Raw genomic sequence first — 17,678 nt, 5'->3', positions numbered from 1 at the left:
CATATTCATATATATTCTGCTCATAACCTTCATTTCCTAAAATTCATTCTTTGGTTTTAGAGAACACAAACTCATGCAGGTCAGGTCGGGAGATCCTTTTTCCCCTCTATCACTTGGAGGTTCCCTGTATCATCTGGAGGTCACCCACCCGAGATCAGCTTTTCTCCTGTATCACTTCTCTGAGGAAACTATAATCTAGTAAAGAATCATGAATTAATGCATTTGTAATTACATGCTATTTGTTATGGTTTGTGTCTAGGTGTCCCCCCAAAGCCTCATGCCGTCTTGGGGCAGCTTCAGGAGTTTGTGATTGATTGTTGTAGGTGTGGATGCTGCACCTGCCCTGGGGTAGGTAATTTGCATTTCAGTGTAAGGAGGGAAGAGAAGTTAGCGGCTTGAGCAGCTGCTACTCTCTCTGTGCACTTACTCTTTGCTGCAGCCAAGAAAGGTTGCTTTCCGTGTGCTGCTCTGCCTTGGAGCCAGCTGACTATGGACTGAAAGCTCCAGTAACTGTGAGCAAAATAAACTATTCCTTCCTTAAAATAAATACATAAAATTTTAAAAAAATTAACACTATTAGTTCAAAACCTCATTGGTTTTGAAATATACAGCTACTAAGAGAAAGTAGCTGTATATTTATGCTATTGTGTATACACAGATATAGATAGATAGATAGATAGATAGATAGATAGATAGATAGATTTTTTTTTTTCCTCCCACTACTGGACCATAATAGGAATCCTGAAAGACATGAAGATGCTCATAATAGAGAACTACAGTTTTAATACTCGGATAGTTAAACCCATTCCTAGAGCACCTCAAAGTTATCCTTATTTCAGTATCTATTTGAAAACTCATTTTCATTAATGAAAATATGTTAATTATCCCACTCAAACTGGATATTAGCCCAGAAATCCTAATGAATTATTAAAATTTTGCTCTGAGAAAATGAAAGAAGTGGTGTGTCTAATTTACACTGCACCTTGCTGGCAGAGTGGAATTCTGCCAATTCTCCTAGCATGTCACCCCAGGTAAATGCTGCTCTCCATATGCAGGTTAAGGGAAAAGGCCTGACAAGCATGCTGAACAAACCCTTCTGACCTCAAAGGCTAGGCATAAGGACAATCTGTATAGGTAACTCTCTAAGTACTTTTCATTAAAATAAGAAACTAATGACGATATTAACACCTTCCTCCCCAGACCAACTCCAAAACTGCTATTTTTTAAGTGGAAACATAAAGGGGGTCTGATTTGGAATTCAGTATGACTTGGGCCATTGTTAAAGCAAAAGTCAAAGCATTCCAAGTTTGAAATAGTGAATTTCTAATTGAAGGAATACATCTCAGCCATCAGCACAGAGACCCACAAGGGCTGAGGCTGAGTCAGATCAACAGAGAAAAGGACCCAAGGCATCACTGGCTCAGACCCACACCCACACAAAGCCTGCCCACGCAAGCCCCTTCTTACTCTACCCTACTCTTTTCCTTCTTACAATGCTAGCTATTCTACTGCATAAAAACACTGCCATGGGAAGATTATAGCTCTCTCAATTTCCAATTCAATGTATATAAAAAGATTTTAATCATTTGTTTTGGCTTTGTGGAAGGCTGTTTTTAGTTGGCTGGCTGTAGTTTTGGAGACAGTCTTGTTATATAATCTAAGCTGGCCTTGAACTTGCAACCCTCTCCCTCAGCTGCCCATGTGCTGGGACCAAGGTGTGTGGCACCATGTCCAGGATGGTTTTTTTCAAAACTTCTAATCATGAAAGATTGTTTCTAATTCACGTCTTTTAAGTATTCATATCTTAGGAAGACACAGATCTAAAACCAAGAAATACATCTCACAGCACATCTAAAACTATACCTGTATTTCTTCTTCTGCAGCTGCCATATCATGGTTTCCGAAAGCTCGGTGGCATAGATTTCTTCAAAATGAGGACTCATGATTTTTGTGACCTCTCCATCTCCAGCACCTAAATCAAGAAGTCTATGGGTTTTCCAGTCAGGATTAATTTTAAGCAGTCTCTGAAATTGATCTGGCGAAAACACAAACATTGAGCCTCTTCCTAGCAACCTGAAAGAAAAACAAAAGACAAAAATGAAGGCACAATGCAGTGACTCGGAACCAACAACCTTTTGAACTTATAAAATTTTTATTACATAATTAAAATATCTTTCATATGATTTATATGACTAAAAAGCTAATAAAATAAGAAAATACCTCCAGATACCATCTTTGAAACTGTAAATATTTCAAAGGGTATGGGAAAAGGATGAGAGGGAAAGAACAAGGAAGATGGAATGAACAAGTAATTAAAAGACGAATATGACTCAAGGAGCTAGCTCTTTAAAAGGATGGGTGGGGCTGGTGAGATGGCTCAGTGGTCTAAAGCACCTACTTAGAACAAGCTTGGCAAAGCACGGGGACCACAGTTCAATCCCCCAGCACCACATGCCAGCCAGCACCGCCCCCTGGTGGGCTGAGCTGGCCACACACACACACACACACACACACAAATAAATAAATAAAATTTAAAAAATAAAAATAAAAGGATGGGAAGGGACTTGGGAACTGGGGCGGAGTGAGCAGAAGGATTGAGACGCGCAGTGTGCGTAAGGACCAAGGCCTCCATAAGGAATGTATTCACTGTGTATGGGAAACATACACTAATAACACAGAGAAAAAACATGAAAATAGGAAAGGTAGAAGGGGTGAAGTAAATATGTGTATCAGTTTAAAAGATGGCAGGCTAACAGAGTCCGACCACAAGGCTACCCGGTAACTGTGGGCAGAGAAATCAGACAGGTAAAAAGTCCATTTAGATGATGGAGCTGAACAGTGAGGGGGAGTAACTTTTGTACAAAAGATTTTTAAAAGATCCTAGAAAAAAGAGGTAGAGAGCAAACCTCATAATATCAATGTGCATCAAAGAAGCACATTCATACATGTCAGTTTATGTTTTCTGCTTGGCTAAAGAATGTAATTTCTGAAGGCTGCTTTAAAAAAACCTGAAAACTGTAGCACTACTTTTGAAAACAACGAGCCTGAGAGAAGTTCCAAAGGAGATCTCGGAGAACCCTCGGAAGAGCGGCTGCACCGTCCAAGTCCGGCAGCAGCAGCGCCTGGGGAGGCGGCCGCGCGGCGGGCCGCGTGCACAGGGGCGCCCGGGGTCCCTCTTCCTGCAGCAGCCTCGCCCCGGCCCTGTGGGCCCTACGCTGCGCTGCTGCCTCCTCGCCAGCCCCCAAACGTAAGATGCGTTCTACACAACGCCTGGAAGACACATGCAAAGGGCACTTACCACCAATTTCGTGAAAAAAATAAAACAGAAAAGGAGTACCTGTAATAAACACCCCCTCTTTTCCCACTAAGGCCATAGGAGAGCTTAATGAAGTTAATACGAGTCCTCTGCCCCACAGAAACGCCAAAGGCCTGGGCAGTGGAGGGAGACGATTCCAGATTCCAGACAACTACCCGCGAGCCACAAGCAGGCGCTCACCAATGAAAACCGGATCTCACCAAAGACAACCCTCAAGTGCAGTATCTGCCAGAGGAAATTAGGCACAAGGAGAAAAGGGGCTGACCTTGCTGAAGTAATTGCAGATGTCCACGTGGCTACAGGCAGGACGACCTCAGGGAGGCCGTTCCAGCACCATAGTCAGAGAAGGCCACTATGTTTCAAGTTTCCCTGCTTTGGGCCATCTGCTGGGCACATGGGGAGCCCTGAAGCGGGAGGCCTATGAAAGTCTAACAGCAGAGGTCATCTGGGGTCAGAGTTCACGGGGTCACATGACCAGGCTACTTGGAGGGGCACCTGAGACAGAAGGAAAGCCCTGTCCTGGTTGCCAAGAACATAAACAACAAGGATTCTACAAAACTATTCACACTAAAAAAAGAACGGAAATGCACCAAGCCCAGGGTCATCAACCAGGAGCAATTCTGGAGGTACTACAAGCATCTACACTCACAGTAGCTTAGCAAGGCTAGAAAAGTATGCACGCTGCACCACATGAGGTCTCCTCCAATAAAGAACTGCCCTATCGGGGTCAGGGAGATGGCTCCGTAGAATAAGCGCTTCCCTGGCAAGTGCAAGGGCCTGAGTTCAATCCCCAGTTCTGGGAGAAAAAAAAGAAAAGAACTGCCCTATCTACAACATCAAGACATTGACCCAGTACAACACAAGGTTTAGCATAAGCATATGGCAAGATACGGCTCTCTGAAACAGTTCCCAAGCCTCTCCTTACTTGGCCTTCTCCTCTCCAGCATAAAAGAAGTTTGATAAATACCTTAATTCAAGAAGGTGCTACCGTAATTATGTAATTATTTCTGTAGAGATAGCCCCTGGTGGCGATAACTATCACGGCAAGGTGAAAGTACCACGGGGCCCAAAATTTAGGGTTTTAGTTGAGAATATAGATGACAGGCAGGAGGGATCTGAAAAAGTGGGGGCGGGCAGATGGCACAGGCTGCAGGCTCAGTGGCTTGGAGGCTGGGCACAGAGGGTCGCCCGGGCTCAGCACTCCAGGCCAGGCGGACAACACTGGGAGAGTCCGTCTTAAATAAAACAAAACAAACACAACACACTGGAACAGTTATAGGTAAGAGAAACCAAAGGGATTAATGGCACTGCCTTTTTGGTAAAACTGAAATTCTAGGGCATTTTAAACTGGTTCCACAAAAATCCTCTTTGAAGGATTCCTACCTTTTATCATCCTCAAAGAGGTACAGGGCCCCAAAAAGGACAAGAATCTCCACTACAGGGACTCAGCTGATTTCCAAATAAACACAGAAATTCAGTACCACCAACTTTAGAAACAAAGTGTCAGACCAAGCTATATAAATTCAGTTCCCAATTCAGAAATAACAACTGTCACATAAACAAAGAAGAAAATAAATCCTGAGAAATGCTTGCTGTGCTTGAAGACATTTTTAAGGACCAGATGACAGAGTGGGAAACCAACCGGCTCTACATCTCATGGGAAAAGAAACGTGGCCCCAAGCAACGGCTTTAGTGGGCCAGCAGGGCTTTTCAGGCATCATACCCTACTACTCGGGTCTTGGAGATAAGACTTTAGAAAATTCAGCAAAGAAAGGATAAATGATACTTCCAAATCCTTTTCTCATTCATGAGACACACACTCTAATGACAAAACATCCCATAATAAATTTACAAAGTCCTGGTAAAGCTAGTGTCATGGTTTGTGTCTAATGTCCCCCAAAGCCTCACGCAGTCCCACACAGGGATTGTGGGTGTAAGTGCCCTGGGCAGGCAGCCTGACCAGGACGAGGACGAGGGCGGGAAGGAGGCCTGCCCTCTGCTGCTGCTCTTCCTCTCTTGCTCTTGTCATCCTGCTGTTTCCCCAGCCATGAACCACCGCCCTCTGCCACACCCCACTCTGCCTTGCAGCCAGCCAGCGTATGGACTGAAACCTTCATCAACTGTGTGCTAAGTACACCTTTCTTTCCTTCATTTTGGGCATCGGGTCCTTCTGTCACTGTCTGAGCAGTGAGAGAAAAGTGACCAAGACACACAGTGCACATTCACAGCAAACGCAAGACTCGGAACAAGCCACCACTCAGCATCGTACACAGTAACTGGCTCCCTTCCAACACTCGCTCAGAACAGGTGTAAGGCAGCAGCTGAGGGCTGAGAGACCTCAGCAGGAGGACTGGGGCCACGCGGCCCTGAGGGCCACAGCCAGCGCCCTGCACCAGCGGCACTGCATCATCTGCATGCGTCTGGGATGACCCCACTCCTACAGACTCATGATCCCCAAGCAGGTCTGTGTGTATCGAAGCTGTGAAACACTGAACGAAGGAATTCCTGCCACAGAAATACAGACTAATGGGGCTATTTCAAGTTATGGAAAATGTAAAAAGTGTAAGTGGAAAAAACTGGTATAAGACATCTACTGCCAAGAATTTTTTAAAGTTATTTATTTATTTATTTATTTATTTATTTATTTATTTATTTGGTGCAGGCAGACTGAACACAATGTAAAGGAGGGAAAAGAAATGAGACACAGCTTGCTACACAGCTCAGGCTCATAGTAATCCTCCTGTCTCAGAATCCCCAGTGCTGGGATTACAGGCATGCACCACCATGCCCAGTTTCTGTGGCAGGCAGAGTGTCCCCAAGGCTCCAGGAGAGGCATGGCATGCAGTGCCAGGGACCAATATGGGTCCTTGCATTTGCCAGGCAGGTGCCTAGACCCCCGAGCTATCTCCCCAGGCCCCTGCCAAGGATTTTGATAAACAGAAGAACTGCTACCAGGGCGATCAATACCTGTCTTTATGGTTATCTGTTTTCTTGCTTGTTTATTGTCTGTATTTCTGAGACAGAGCCTCACTATGTAGTCCAGATTGGTCTTGAGCCCCTGGTCACCACATCCAGTTCTAGTGGTCAATATTTTGAACAAGTTAACTTTTTACAGGTTATTTTTCCTTTATTAAACCTAAGGATAAATTTTTTAAAGTCCAAAATTCACTTACCCATTGATAGATGTTCTAGACATAAAAAGGCTAAAAACCGATGACACAAAAGAATGATATAATTGGATAAATAGCCAGCCTGACTTTTCAATGCTGTTGTTTAAGAAGATCTGTGTCCCTTGATCAAGGTAACTCTGAACAAAGACAGCCTGGAGTGATTCACATAATTTCTCTCTGTTGCACACATACCACTAAAAAAAGAAAGACAAAGGATAAAATTAGCATCATCTCAGAAATCAAACAAAACACAAAAGCCTAAAATCAAATTTGAGATTTTCAAACACCCTAATTTCCCAGTATTTTGAGGCCACCATCCTTCACGTCCACACGACTTGCACAGCACTTCTTTTGACAACGTCTCTGGGGGGCAGAGGGCACCTGGAGATGAGCAGGCCTGCATGCTGTGCAGCCTCACATGGCAGGGCTGGCTCAGCGGCCCAGTTCTGACTCCTGGCCCAATGGTTCAGGCACAGCACCACTAAGATTGAGAAGAGCTCTGTTGGCCCGTCCCTCACGGAGATTGGACATCAAAACGCAAAGAGCTTACATTATCAAACTCACTTTACATTTTTTTAAGCAGTCACTCAACACAATGATTAATCCAAAATCACCAAACAAACTAATCACAGTGAGCAACAGTGTAACACTCTAGTGACTAGATTAAGTTGTCTGTCTTTTTATAGGATATATAGAAAGAAAAAACATTTAGAAATCTTGAAACATACTTTCCAAAGCAGGAAGTTAACAAGTAATAACATGCAAACAACCAGAGTTCTAGAAACAGCCAAGACACTTTATAACAAAATTTACAAACCGGTACCAGAGATCGAACTCAGGACCTCGCAATGAGCTATCTCCCCAGCCCAAACTTCAAAATTTAACACTGCATAATAAATATTGCCCATCTCAGAAAGAGTTGGTGTACACAGAGGAGGGTGAATGGGCTGCACAGGAGCTTCAGTGTCAGCTCCACAATCAGGTCCTGCCTCTGCCACCACGTGAGCTGGGACAGTCCTCTAATCTGAACCTCGGTTTTCTCACCAGCAGGCCTGTTTGTCACGTTAGGGTACTGTGCAGACTAAACGAGGCAAAGCAAGCACATCCTCAACACAGCACAAAGCTCACACCGAGGCGCTTCTGAAGACAGCATGAGATGCCTCGGAGGTAGCCTGATCGTAGGCCAGTTACTAACGATGCACTACCTGCCATGAAACCATGTTCCCAAGGAAGGAGTCTACCGGCCGCAAAGTAACTTGCTTCCTCCTGACAAATATGACCACTTAGCAGCAGCAGGTAGGTGTTCTGTAACTTCTTGCACAATTAGTGAACCAATTTCACAGTCATCCTAAGCTTGATAAATACTAAATGAAATCTTGCATCACATTCCTGACACAAACATTAATCAACAGAATCAGCTATAAACCAAGAAAAAGCAAATTAAATTTCTTTTTTTTTTTTTTTTTCAAATGAAATTTCAAAGATTCGTAATTTTACTAACTGGACAACCCACAACCTCTGTTGACCGACTAGGCTAATCTGCTCTCCACCATTACGACTCACATCTGGCTGGCCCCCACAGACTCCTAAGGCTTCGGGAGTGATTAGATGGCGTGTGGGTGATACTGGAGCTGCCCGCTGACCGGCGCAGCACAGTTCTGGGTGTGGATGATGAGTTTACCAAAGAGGAAAGACCTGTCCTGGGCATAGTGGTACTAGCCCACAGGATTGCAGCCTGGACAAAATACAAAGGCAAAGAGAAAGGCCGCTGCCCCACCTGCTACACCACGAACTCCTCTTCTGCCGCACCCCTCTGCCTGCAGTCTGCCTTGGAACCAGCCAACTATGGACTGAAACCGCTACAAACTGTGACCTACAATAACCCTTTCTTCCTTTATTCTGTGGGTGTTAGGTATTTTATTCGGGCAATGAAAAACTAAGACAACCAGCATTACCACAATTGCTATGACTTTACACAAAATTATTTTCATTTTCCCACTCTATAGGACAAGCTATGACATTTCTGCTGTTGTATGTGTTTTTTAGTACAGGGTCTACAGGATCTCACTACACAGATTAGACTCCTAGTTATCCTCCTGTTTTCAGCATCCCAAGCACTGGGATTTCAGGTAAACGCCACCAGGCCCAGTTTCAACCGCAGTATCAGCGCGCCTGGGGGTGGGGCTGGCACAGCACGCGTGGATGAAACCCGGGTCCCTGCGCTGTAACCCGCTGAGCTATCGGCTGGCCCTTCTATGACGTTTCTTATATTCACTGCTGACACTTCTTTCCTTGGTCTGCAAATTTTCTTGCTTAATTACTAATTCCCAATACTTTCTGCACTGGTAGTCATGCCCCAAGGCAGGCCACAAGACATTTTTAATGCAGTCATCACCTCCTCGTGTACATTCTGAACTCTGCAATACTGAGGCCACTCTTTCACTTCTTTCTTATTCTCAGAAATGGCTAATTAAGATGAAAGCCATTACCTTGATAATAGGTACAGTCTATGAATGTGGGCAGGTCATTCAACAGCAACAAGGACCTAAGAACTCTTTGGCATCTATTCGTAAATGGACAACTAGAGTAACAGTGGACTCTGACTTCTAAAACTAAGCAAATGCTGACACTATTACCTGCAAATATTGCATACAGTGTCAAGAAGAAGCTTCAAGCGCTTAATAGCATATTCTCTACTTACTGATATGGTTAGACCTTTCACAGGTCTTTCAGAAAAGAAGCCACTTACTGAACAGAATGGTAAAGAATAAAAATATGCAGAGCTCTTCTCTTTAGAAATGAAGGTTGAAATCTGTCATTCCTGATCATTTGTATAAAGTGTCAAGTCCAGAGCAGTGTGATTCCTAAAAAGTGGAAAAAACTCAAATGCCCATCACTGTGGGTAACGGGATGTGGTAGATCCCTGAACAGAGTGACAGTCAATCACAAAAAGGAATGAAGTACTGATTTCTACTCCAACAAGGATGGGCTCTGACAGCGCCAGGCCGAAGGAAACAAGCCAGCCACGAAAGGTCACAAATTGTACAATTTCATTGCTATGAAATGTCTCTAACATGCAAATCCAAAGACAGAACGTAGACAATGTTGGGTAGGCAGGGGCTCGAGGGGTGAAACGGGGACATGAGGCTTCTTTTGGGGATGATAAAATGTTCAAAATTAGACAATGATAATAAAGCTGCACAACTGTGAATATATTAAAAACTACTAAATTACATGCTCTAAACATATCAATTTTATGTGTATGCATTATATCTCAGTAAAGTTTTTTTTTCATGTAATATACAGACAAATCTAAATATAGGTGGCTGCTTGATCTTCCAGCAATTAAAAATGGTCTGGAAACGTAAGTGACCTAGCAAGTCTTTCAAATGCAAAATTTAGGCTGGGCACAGTGGCACAAGCCTATAATCCCTGGAGAGGCTGAGGCAGGAGGACTGCTGGGAGTTCAAAGCCAGCCAGGGCTACAGTGAGACCCAGTCTCAAAACCAAAAAATAAAACAAGAAAGAAACAAAGAAAGAAAGAAAGAAAGAAAGAAAGATGTATATGGTCTAGCAAGATTTGGTCCATTCTGTGTCCAGCCTGTCCTTGGGGCACTCCCTCCTAACCCCCAGCCACAGCCCCACACTCTGACACCATCCTCTTCTTTTTTTCTTTTTCTGGAAGGCTCCTTTCCACAGCCGTCTTCCCCGACATCTGCTCCATCTGCTGCATTTCCCACTACCTATCCCACTCCATCTCTACCCAGTTAGTTTTCAGCCTCGATGTTCCCTCATGGCTTTCCTGAACTTGTAGACTATGGCAGGTCCACTAGTTCTAACAGCCTCTCACACATCCCATGCGTCTCCCTGGCAGGATGCAGGGCCTCTAAACCGAGTAACTGAGCGTAACTGCATGCTGAGTGACTGAGAGTTTCATAAAGAATAAAGACAGAACAATGTTGGACTTCAGAGCCAAGCACAGACAAATGATAAATAACTGTCAAATGAATTACTGTGAAAAACCACAGGCAATCTAAACAGAGAACCTCGCATTTGTAACAGAACTCTGGAGGAAGGATAAGGATAACCAGAGACAGCTGTCACTGGATTTCTGTCAAATTCCAAGGTTTCTTCTACAAGACCTCACAATTCTGCAAGCAGGGATTGAAGCTACACACTCTCCACAAAGCGTTATTCCTGCAAGACGCAGGAAGACACCAGTTGAGCATCACGCTGCCCAGAGCCCAGCCACACACCTGCTCTGCACTCAGCACCTAGAAACTGCTGGACACTGGGGAAGCGGGGGCCAGGAGCAGCGACTGACTCCAGCTTCCACGTCTGGAGCACGGGGTTCGCCTCCCAGACACAGCACCTTTCCTCCCTCACCTCCACCTAGTGTGTCTGAGAAAATAAAGGAGGGATAGTTCCTAGGTAAACTGACCTGGAGATGACTGATGAAAAGAATCTGATCTAGACAGGTACAAAAGTAACACAGAGGGCTGGCCAGATAGCTCAGCAGACTGAACGTGTCTGCTCAGACACAGCGTCCAGGGTTCAATCCCCGTCGTGCCATGCAGGCCCCACCTCTGGGGCACGCTGAGATGGTGACTGAGACTGGGCATGGTGGCACACGCCTGTAACCCCAGTGCTTGGGAGGCTGAAAGCAGGAGAATCACTACAAACCTGATTATAGTGAGACCCTATAGACCCTGTACTAAATACATTTAAAAAAAATTCCACAGGTCAGAACTTCCCAACCCCGACACTGACTCCTGGGGCCTGGCAGTCCTGGTTACGTGGCTGGCTTGAGCACTGCACAGTAGGTGTCCACATCACTAGAATTCTCCCAAACACCAGGAACACTACTCCAAGTGACAACCTCAATGTCCCCGCCACTGCCAGAAGGGCCCTGGCCACTCTCAAGCAGCTTGCCAGCCTGAGCATCCCAGCCTGACTGCGGTTCAGGGACTGTGGCCAATTAAATTAAAAATCAGACTCACTGGCCTCGGGACTAACAATTAAAAAAGAAAATATAACCAGAAATCAAAAGAAACAAGTAATAAGACTCTGCTTTTGGTTGGGACCTTCAGCTCCAAAGCCATCTACAGAGAAAATCAGCACAGAGCCCTGCAGCTGAGGTGGGTCTCCTGGGGGCACCTCTCCAAACCGAGAAGGTGCAGCACCCGGGACCTGGCTCCTGGCACCTGCAAGCAGGTGAGTTCTTTGAACCCCTACTGTACAAAGACAAAGACACAAGAGCAAGAACAAAGTACCATACCTACTAAGTGTCACACTGGAAGGACTGTGAGACACCTCTGCCTCAGGGAAGGACTCCTCATGGTGTCTGAAAAAGCAACCTATTAGTAGATGCCTTTAAAGCTCGTTCAAAATCTATTCAGTCTAAATAACCACTTAAATCTTTCAATCAGGCTAGAATTACCCCCTCCTTCATCTGCTGATACAGAGTAATGGCAGGTGGTGACAGAGATCTGAAAATCACAGCAAAGTGCAATATTCTCCTACTTGCAACAAGGTTGCAAAGTTGCACAGCCCAAATAAGAGTCAAATCAGGTGAAAAACAGGAGTATGTTTGTGTAGCTTGAGTCACAGGATTAGTGAATCAAAGTGGTGAGATGTAGGTCCTATTGTCTTACAATTTCTCCATTAAGCATATAAACATCTCTTAATTTTTATATAACCTTGGTTAATCATTACTCTTTCAAAACAAAAACTTAATTTTCCTATAAAACTGTATTTGCTTACCAAGCTGAGGATACAGATAAAAGTTTCTTTGAAATTCTTTTGGCATTTCTCAATTTGTCAAACATGTGATATGAGACATAATAATCCTTTCTCCCAAACTACAAAAGAGCTGCGGACACTAAAGGAATTACAAAGTTATAAAAACCAAGGTACTGATTTTAGATAACATGCTATTATAAGAATAAACATTTGACCTCTGTCCTATGTTCCTTATGCGGAGCTCCTACGACGTGGACATCGCCCAAGTGATGCCTATCTTCTCCATGCTGGAGAGCCGACTCCCAGAGGGGAGGGGGATCGAGCCACACTTGTGGAGCTGGAACTCCTGAGCACCACCCACTCCCATCCCAGGATGGAACAGGGCCAGGCTGAGCTGCGCCACCGACAGCAATGACTTGCTGAGCTGCGCCACCGACAGCAATGACTTGCTGAGCTGCGCCTATGAGATGAGGCCACCACACGAGCCCGAGCTGCAGTTCTGGGAGCTTCCGGGCCGCTGGGTACACAGACAGGCTGGTGGGGCGCTCAGCACTGCCTCCACCCTCCCAGACCCTATGCATGTCTTCTATTCAGCTGTTCCTGAGCTGTATCCTTTACAATAAACCAGGACAAGTATTTTCCTGGGTTCTGCAAATCATCGTAGCTTATTAGCAAACCTGGGGAGAACAAGACTGTGGAACTTGGAGCGGGCCTCTAACTCGAGGGTAGTGTGGTGGGCTGAGCCCTTAGGCGTGTGCAGTTTGACCCTAACTGTCTTGCGAGGACCCACTCAGTGATGGACAAGTGGAGTATCAACTCATGTCAAAAAAAAAAAGCCACGGGTAGGACTTCCCCTGCTAACCTGAAGCTTCACGAAACGTTTGCACAAACTGCATGAAGACTGGGCTTCAAATAGTTGTCCTCATCACGACCTAACTCACAAATTGCAAAATCTTCCACTAGTGTTTTGCACACAGCTGTTTAACTTTAGTACTTACACAGAGGCCCAACAGAGAGGGGGAGTTTCCTACTGAGGAAGCAAGCCTGTTTTGACAGCCCCTCTTAGGAAAAGGCATCTTGAAGCAATGGTAAAACCAACAAGGACCTGGACAGCTAAAGGATTCTGCTGTATAATCAATCTGTGCAGAAATTTCACTGTGACATCATTCTTGCAGCTAACTACCTCACAGGGGTAACATTCAAACCATTCACCAGTTTTCTATGAGTTATATAAGCCCAACCCAATAACCTCCTCACATAAGACTTCAGTATATACAATAACAGGCACTCTTACATCCATGGAGAGAAGCGATTTATGTAGATTATGTTGTTTCAGCTTTGACTAGATGAATCACTGGCCATCTTCATTTCAAGTACATAATCTGCTATTCATATTTTATAATCCTGAAATGTTAAGTGCTTTAGAGAATCCAAACAACAGAGCCTTCTCACTGCAGGTTTTTGGGGCACCTTTAAGACCCCTAGACACTCATCAGAACAAAGAAATCCCAGTGTTCTATGAAACAAACAAATACTTGTTTAGGGCAGAGGTGGTGAACCACGGGTGCGTGCTGCAGCACACTGTCTATGCCCCGGAACACTCTGAAGGCGTGACGTCACTGGATGAGGGTCCAACAGAGAACCCAAGAATCTCCTAGGTGCTCAGTGGCAGCACCCACCCATGAGGCCGCTGCTGGGGGCTGACAGTTGAAACTCAACTCAGGGTTCACTCAGCCCAGCCTCCAGAGGTACATGGGGGGTAAAAGAGCTCAATCTGCCCTGCAGTACAATTTGACTGTGGCTGTGACATCGAGTATTTTTCATTTGAAAATAAAATGATTCATTTCTGTCTTATTAAGTCTGTTATTGAGTGTGGCACAGCACAGTTCTGAGTAGACAAAAAAATAAGTCACAGATGTACATATACTTGGAATTTTAAGTTACGTCTAAATAATTCCAGATACGGAATGTTATCTGTACTATTTAAAAAATAAAACTTGCGGTCTGTCTTTTGGAGCAATTGTCACGGTTTGGTTCCAGTGAGTTCTAAAACCATTTTCCACTCCATCAATTGAGAAGCTTTGAGTGGCTCACTACGAGGAAGTCAGTCCGTGGTGTCTCAAGGGCCTTTTCAAGTTTCAACAGCTCCTCAATAGTTACATTAACTTTTTTTTTTTTTCACAGGGGCTTGCTATGTAGTTCAAGCTGACCTCAAATTCACTATGTGGAGATCCACCTGCCTCAGCCTCCTCAGTGCTGGGATTACAGGCGTGAGCCACCACACCCAACTGTATTAATGTTAAACAACATGTACAATGCACCCAAAAGATTAGATCCAAAGTCTGTCATTTTCTAAGTTCTGCATATGTTAACATTGAGAAGTGACATCTGATTATTTCTTTGACTACCTGGCTCTACTCCCCCAGTGACTCAACCTAGCCATGCTGTCACCTTCAACTGGAAATATGCTGCTGATTAAAGAAGCTGGGGTTGGGAATTTGGCTCAGCAGCAGAAGGCTTACCTAGCAAGCTGGAAGCCCTGGGTTCAGTCCTTGGCACCAAAAACAAAAAATAAACCTTCCCTTAAAAAAGTTAAACCAAATAAAGAAGCTGCTGGGAACTTTTCAGGGGATGGAGGAGTCCTATAAAAGGGCCAGATAGTGAATATTGTAGGGTTGTGGGCTATACAACTACTTGACTGTTACTACAGCCCTGAAGCACTTGGAACACGGATGAACAGATCTGGCTCTGTTTCAACCAAACTTTATGGATTCTGAGATCTGAATTTCATATATGAAATTTTCACTTCTCAAAATAACATTCCACCTGGCATGATGGTGCACACCTACAATCCCAGCACCCTGGGAAGCTGAGGCAGAACTGAAACTTCAAGCCCAGCCTGGGCAATTTAGTGACTTAATTAGATCCTGTCTGAAAAAGGGCTGGGGATGTAGCTCTGTGAGCAGGTCTTACACACTCAGTGCCCAGGATTGCAGAGTAAAGAAGAGGAAGAGAAACGAGTAGAGAACTACTCTTACTTCGCAGACTAAGAACAGTCAGTGAGAACAACCTGGCCTGCAGGTCGCATCCTTTCTGGAGAAGTCCTTGCTTCTTCTTTGCTCAAATTCAAGAAAAATCCCAGTGTTGAAGCTAACGCTCTGAACCAAATTATGAAAATGGCACTGCTACTATACCCCAAAAAAGCTCTGCCCCTCCAGACTATTCCAACTAAATGGCAATTTTTAATGAATAAACATTTCCTAAGGCCTCTCTCTTAACCAAAGAATTCTCCATTAAATTCCTCAATAAAAGAACTCAAAGGAAAACTTGTGCTAGGAGTGGCCCCATCACACTGTAACCCCACTTTCATGCAGTTCCAGAAGAACCAGATGTGGCTGGCTCCGGAACCCACACGCCACATACACCCAGAAGCCCCTGCGTGAAACTGAACTCAAAGGGAGAAACCATTAAAACTGCTTCCCAGCAACACAGTTTGGAGGCAAATTTGGGATCCCGAATATAAAATAAGTAACAAACCATCAATCAGACACAATGTAGAAACAACAGCATCCTATTTTGCTTTAGCTCATGGCGGTGGTTTCTACACAGATTTTAGTTTCACTCATTTTGATCTTTATTTGATTGACAGTTATTTCCATAGTATGTATGTACTCATCTCGAAATACTGTCCTAAGGAAGAATGGGTCTTCCCTAAATCTCTCCATTGGTCTTCACCCTGGAGAGATTATCTACCAAACTATTAACCTCACTGGGTAACACACACACACACACACACACACACACACACACACACACGCACGAACAAATCAGAAGCAGAACAAAGTAAATAAGGTATCTGAAGCCAGTATTAAGAGCCCCACAGATTCAACTTTAAGAAAGTAGGCAATCTGGACTGGGGAGCCAGCTTGGTGGTCTAAGCACCTGCCTGACAAGCCCAAGGATCTGGTTTTGATCCCCAGTACTGCAGGCCCTGCTGGCCCCGGGGCCCCAGCCACGCTGTGCTGGCCGCCGAAACCAGGCATGGTGGTGCACATCTGATCCCAGCGCTGGGGAGGCTGGGACAGGAGGTCACCACGAGTCTGAGCTGCATAGTGAGGCCCCGTACCAAGTAAAAAATTTTAAAACTTTTTAAAAGGTATGCAACTAGAAAAGACTCTTCTGGGAGACAGTGAGTCTGCGTCTACTGCTACTTACCAATCTTCCCAGGCAACATAAAAGCCACAGTTTAAACAGTTTTTCAATTTGTAAAATAAGCACAACTTTATGAACACTGAAAACATATTAAGTTGTTGCAGTAAATGCAAAAGTTTTCATATATACCAACTACTAACAGGCTCGACAGTGATTCCCTATCAAAAAACTACGGTCTTTTTTCCTATCTAGGACCTCTCTTCTATTAACTGCTTGCTAAGAATGGCCCCACTTATTCATTGCAGCCGCCACTATCCATGTTCCACACAGCCACTCTGACAACCGTACAACAATATAGTACTTTCAGAGTTGCTTCTGACAGTAAACTAGCGTAAGTAACCTACACCAGTAAAGGCGATTTTACAACGTAGAGGACCAGCGTAAACTTATACGCATTCCAGCAATACCGTCGGTGCAATCATCTGGCAACACACCGCAATAGTTGCAGGATTTTTTTTTTTTTAATTTTAAAATGTAGGATTCCTTTAAAATTAGAAAGCGGGTGGGATGTGATGGCACAGTCCTATGAACCTAGCACTCAGGAGGCTGAGGCAGGAGGCTCAGTCAGAGATCCAGGCCAGCCTGGGCAACAAAGTAAGCTCAAGGCCAGCCTGAAATGCTTGGCGAAACCCAGTCTCAGAAAGACCAAAAAAAAAAAAAAAAAAACAAACAAAACCAGAAGGGGAGAGGCACTGGGTGCACAGCCCAGCGCTGAAGCGCAGCCTCCCCCCGAGCAAGGCTCTGAACGCCATTCCTGGCACCGCAAAATAGAGAAAAGGTCACTCTAAGTAGTTACTAAATAAAAACTAAAGGTCATTTTTATAAACTAGTTGCTTCATCGCCTCCTTATATAATTTTTACCTTCTTTATAACATAAAGCCAACCTGGATGCAAACTCCGAACGCACGGCTTAGTAACACAGGAAAAGTGGAAACATGCAGCCGACGACACGGGTCTAGGGAGCACCCTCCGGAAAGACGGACTGTCGCGAACAGAAGGGCCGCCCACCACGAAGCCAACCTTCCAGCAGCGTTCAGAGGCGTCTTCTCAACGGAAGCAAGGCTAACCCCAAACCTCACTGCACCCCTAACTCACGGCCGAGCCGCACGCCTCCACGGCGCAAAGCCCACCCAGCAGGGCCACCTCGCCGAGGTCCGCACGAGCGCTCCCAGGCACCCCGCCGCGGCGCAGGCCGGCCCGCGGCGCACAGGCGACGAGCGGGGCTGGGCGGGACGCGA

General features: G+C 45.0%; 1 protein-coding gene across 1 annotated transcript in view; it reads right to left on the bottom strand.

Annotated features, from left to right (window-relative positions):
- The window catches only part of Mettl9 (methyltransferase like 9), a 47,172-nt gene that overhangs the window by 23,948 nt on the left and 5,546 nt on the right, over positions 1–17,678 (bottom strand). Inside the window, exons 3-5 of the mRNA XM_004622882.2 lie at positions 17,302–17,488; positions 6,490–6,680; positions 1,864–2,073 (exon numbers count right to left, since the gene is read on the bottom strand). Coding sequence (XP_004622939.2) covers positions 1,864–2,073; positions 6,490–6,680; positions 17,302–17,488 — 588 coding nt within the window. The remainder of the gene's footprint in view (positions 1–1,863; positions 2,074–6,489; positions 6,681–17,301; positions 17,489–17,678) is intronic.

Source organism: Octodon degus, unplaced genomic scaffold (genome assembly GCF_000260255.1).
Source record: "Octodon degus isolate 3935 unplaced genomic scaffold, OctDeg1.0 scaffold00001, whole genome shotgun sequence".
NCBI lineage: Eukaryota > Metazoa > Chordata > Mammalia > Rodentia > Octodontidae > Octodon > Octodon degus.
Note: the sequence above shows the minus strand (reverse complement) of the source record. Positions and strands in the feature narration are given on the sequence as shown.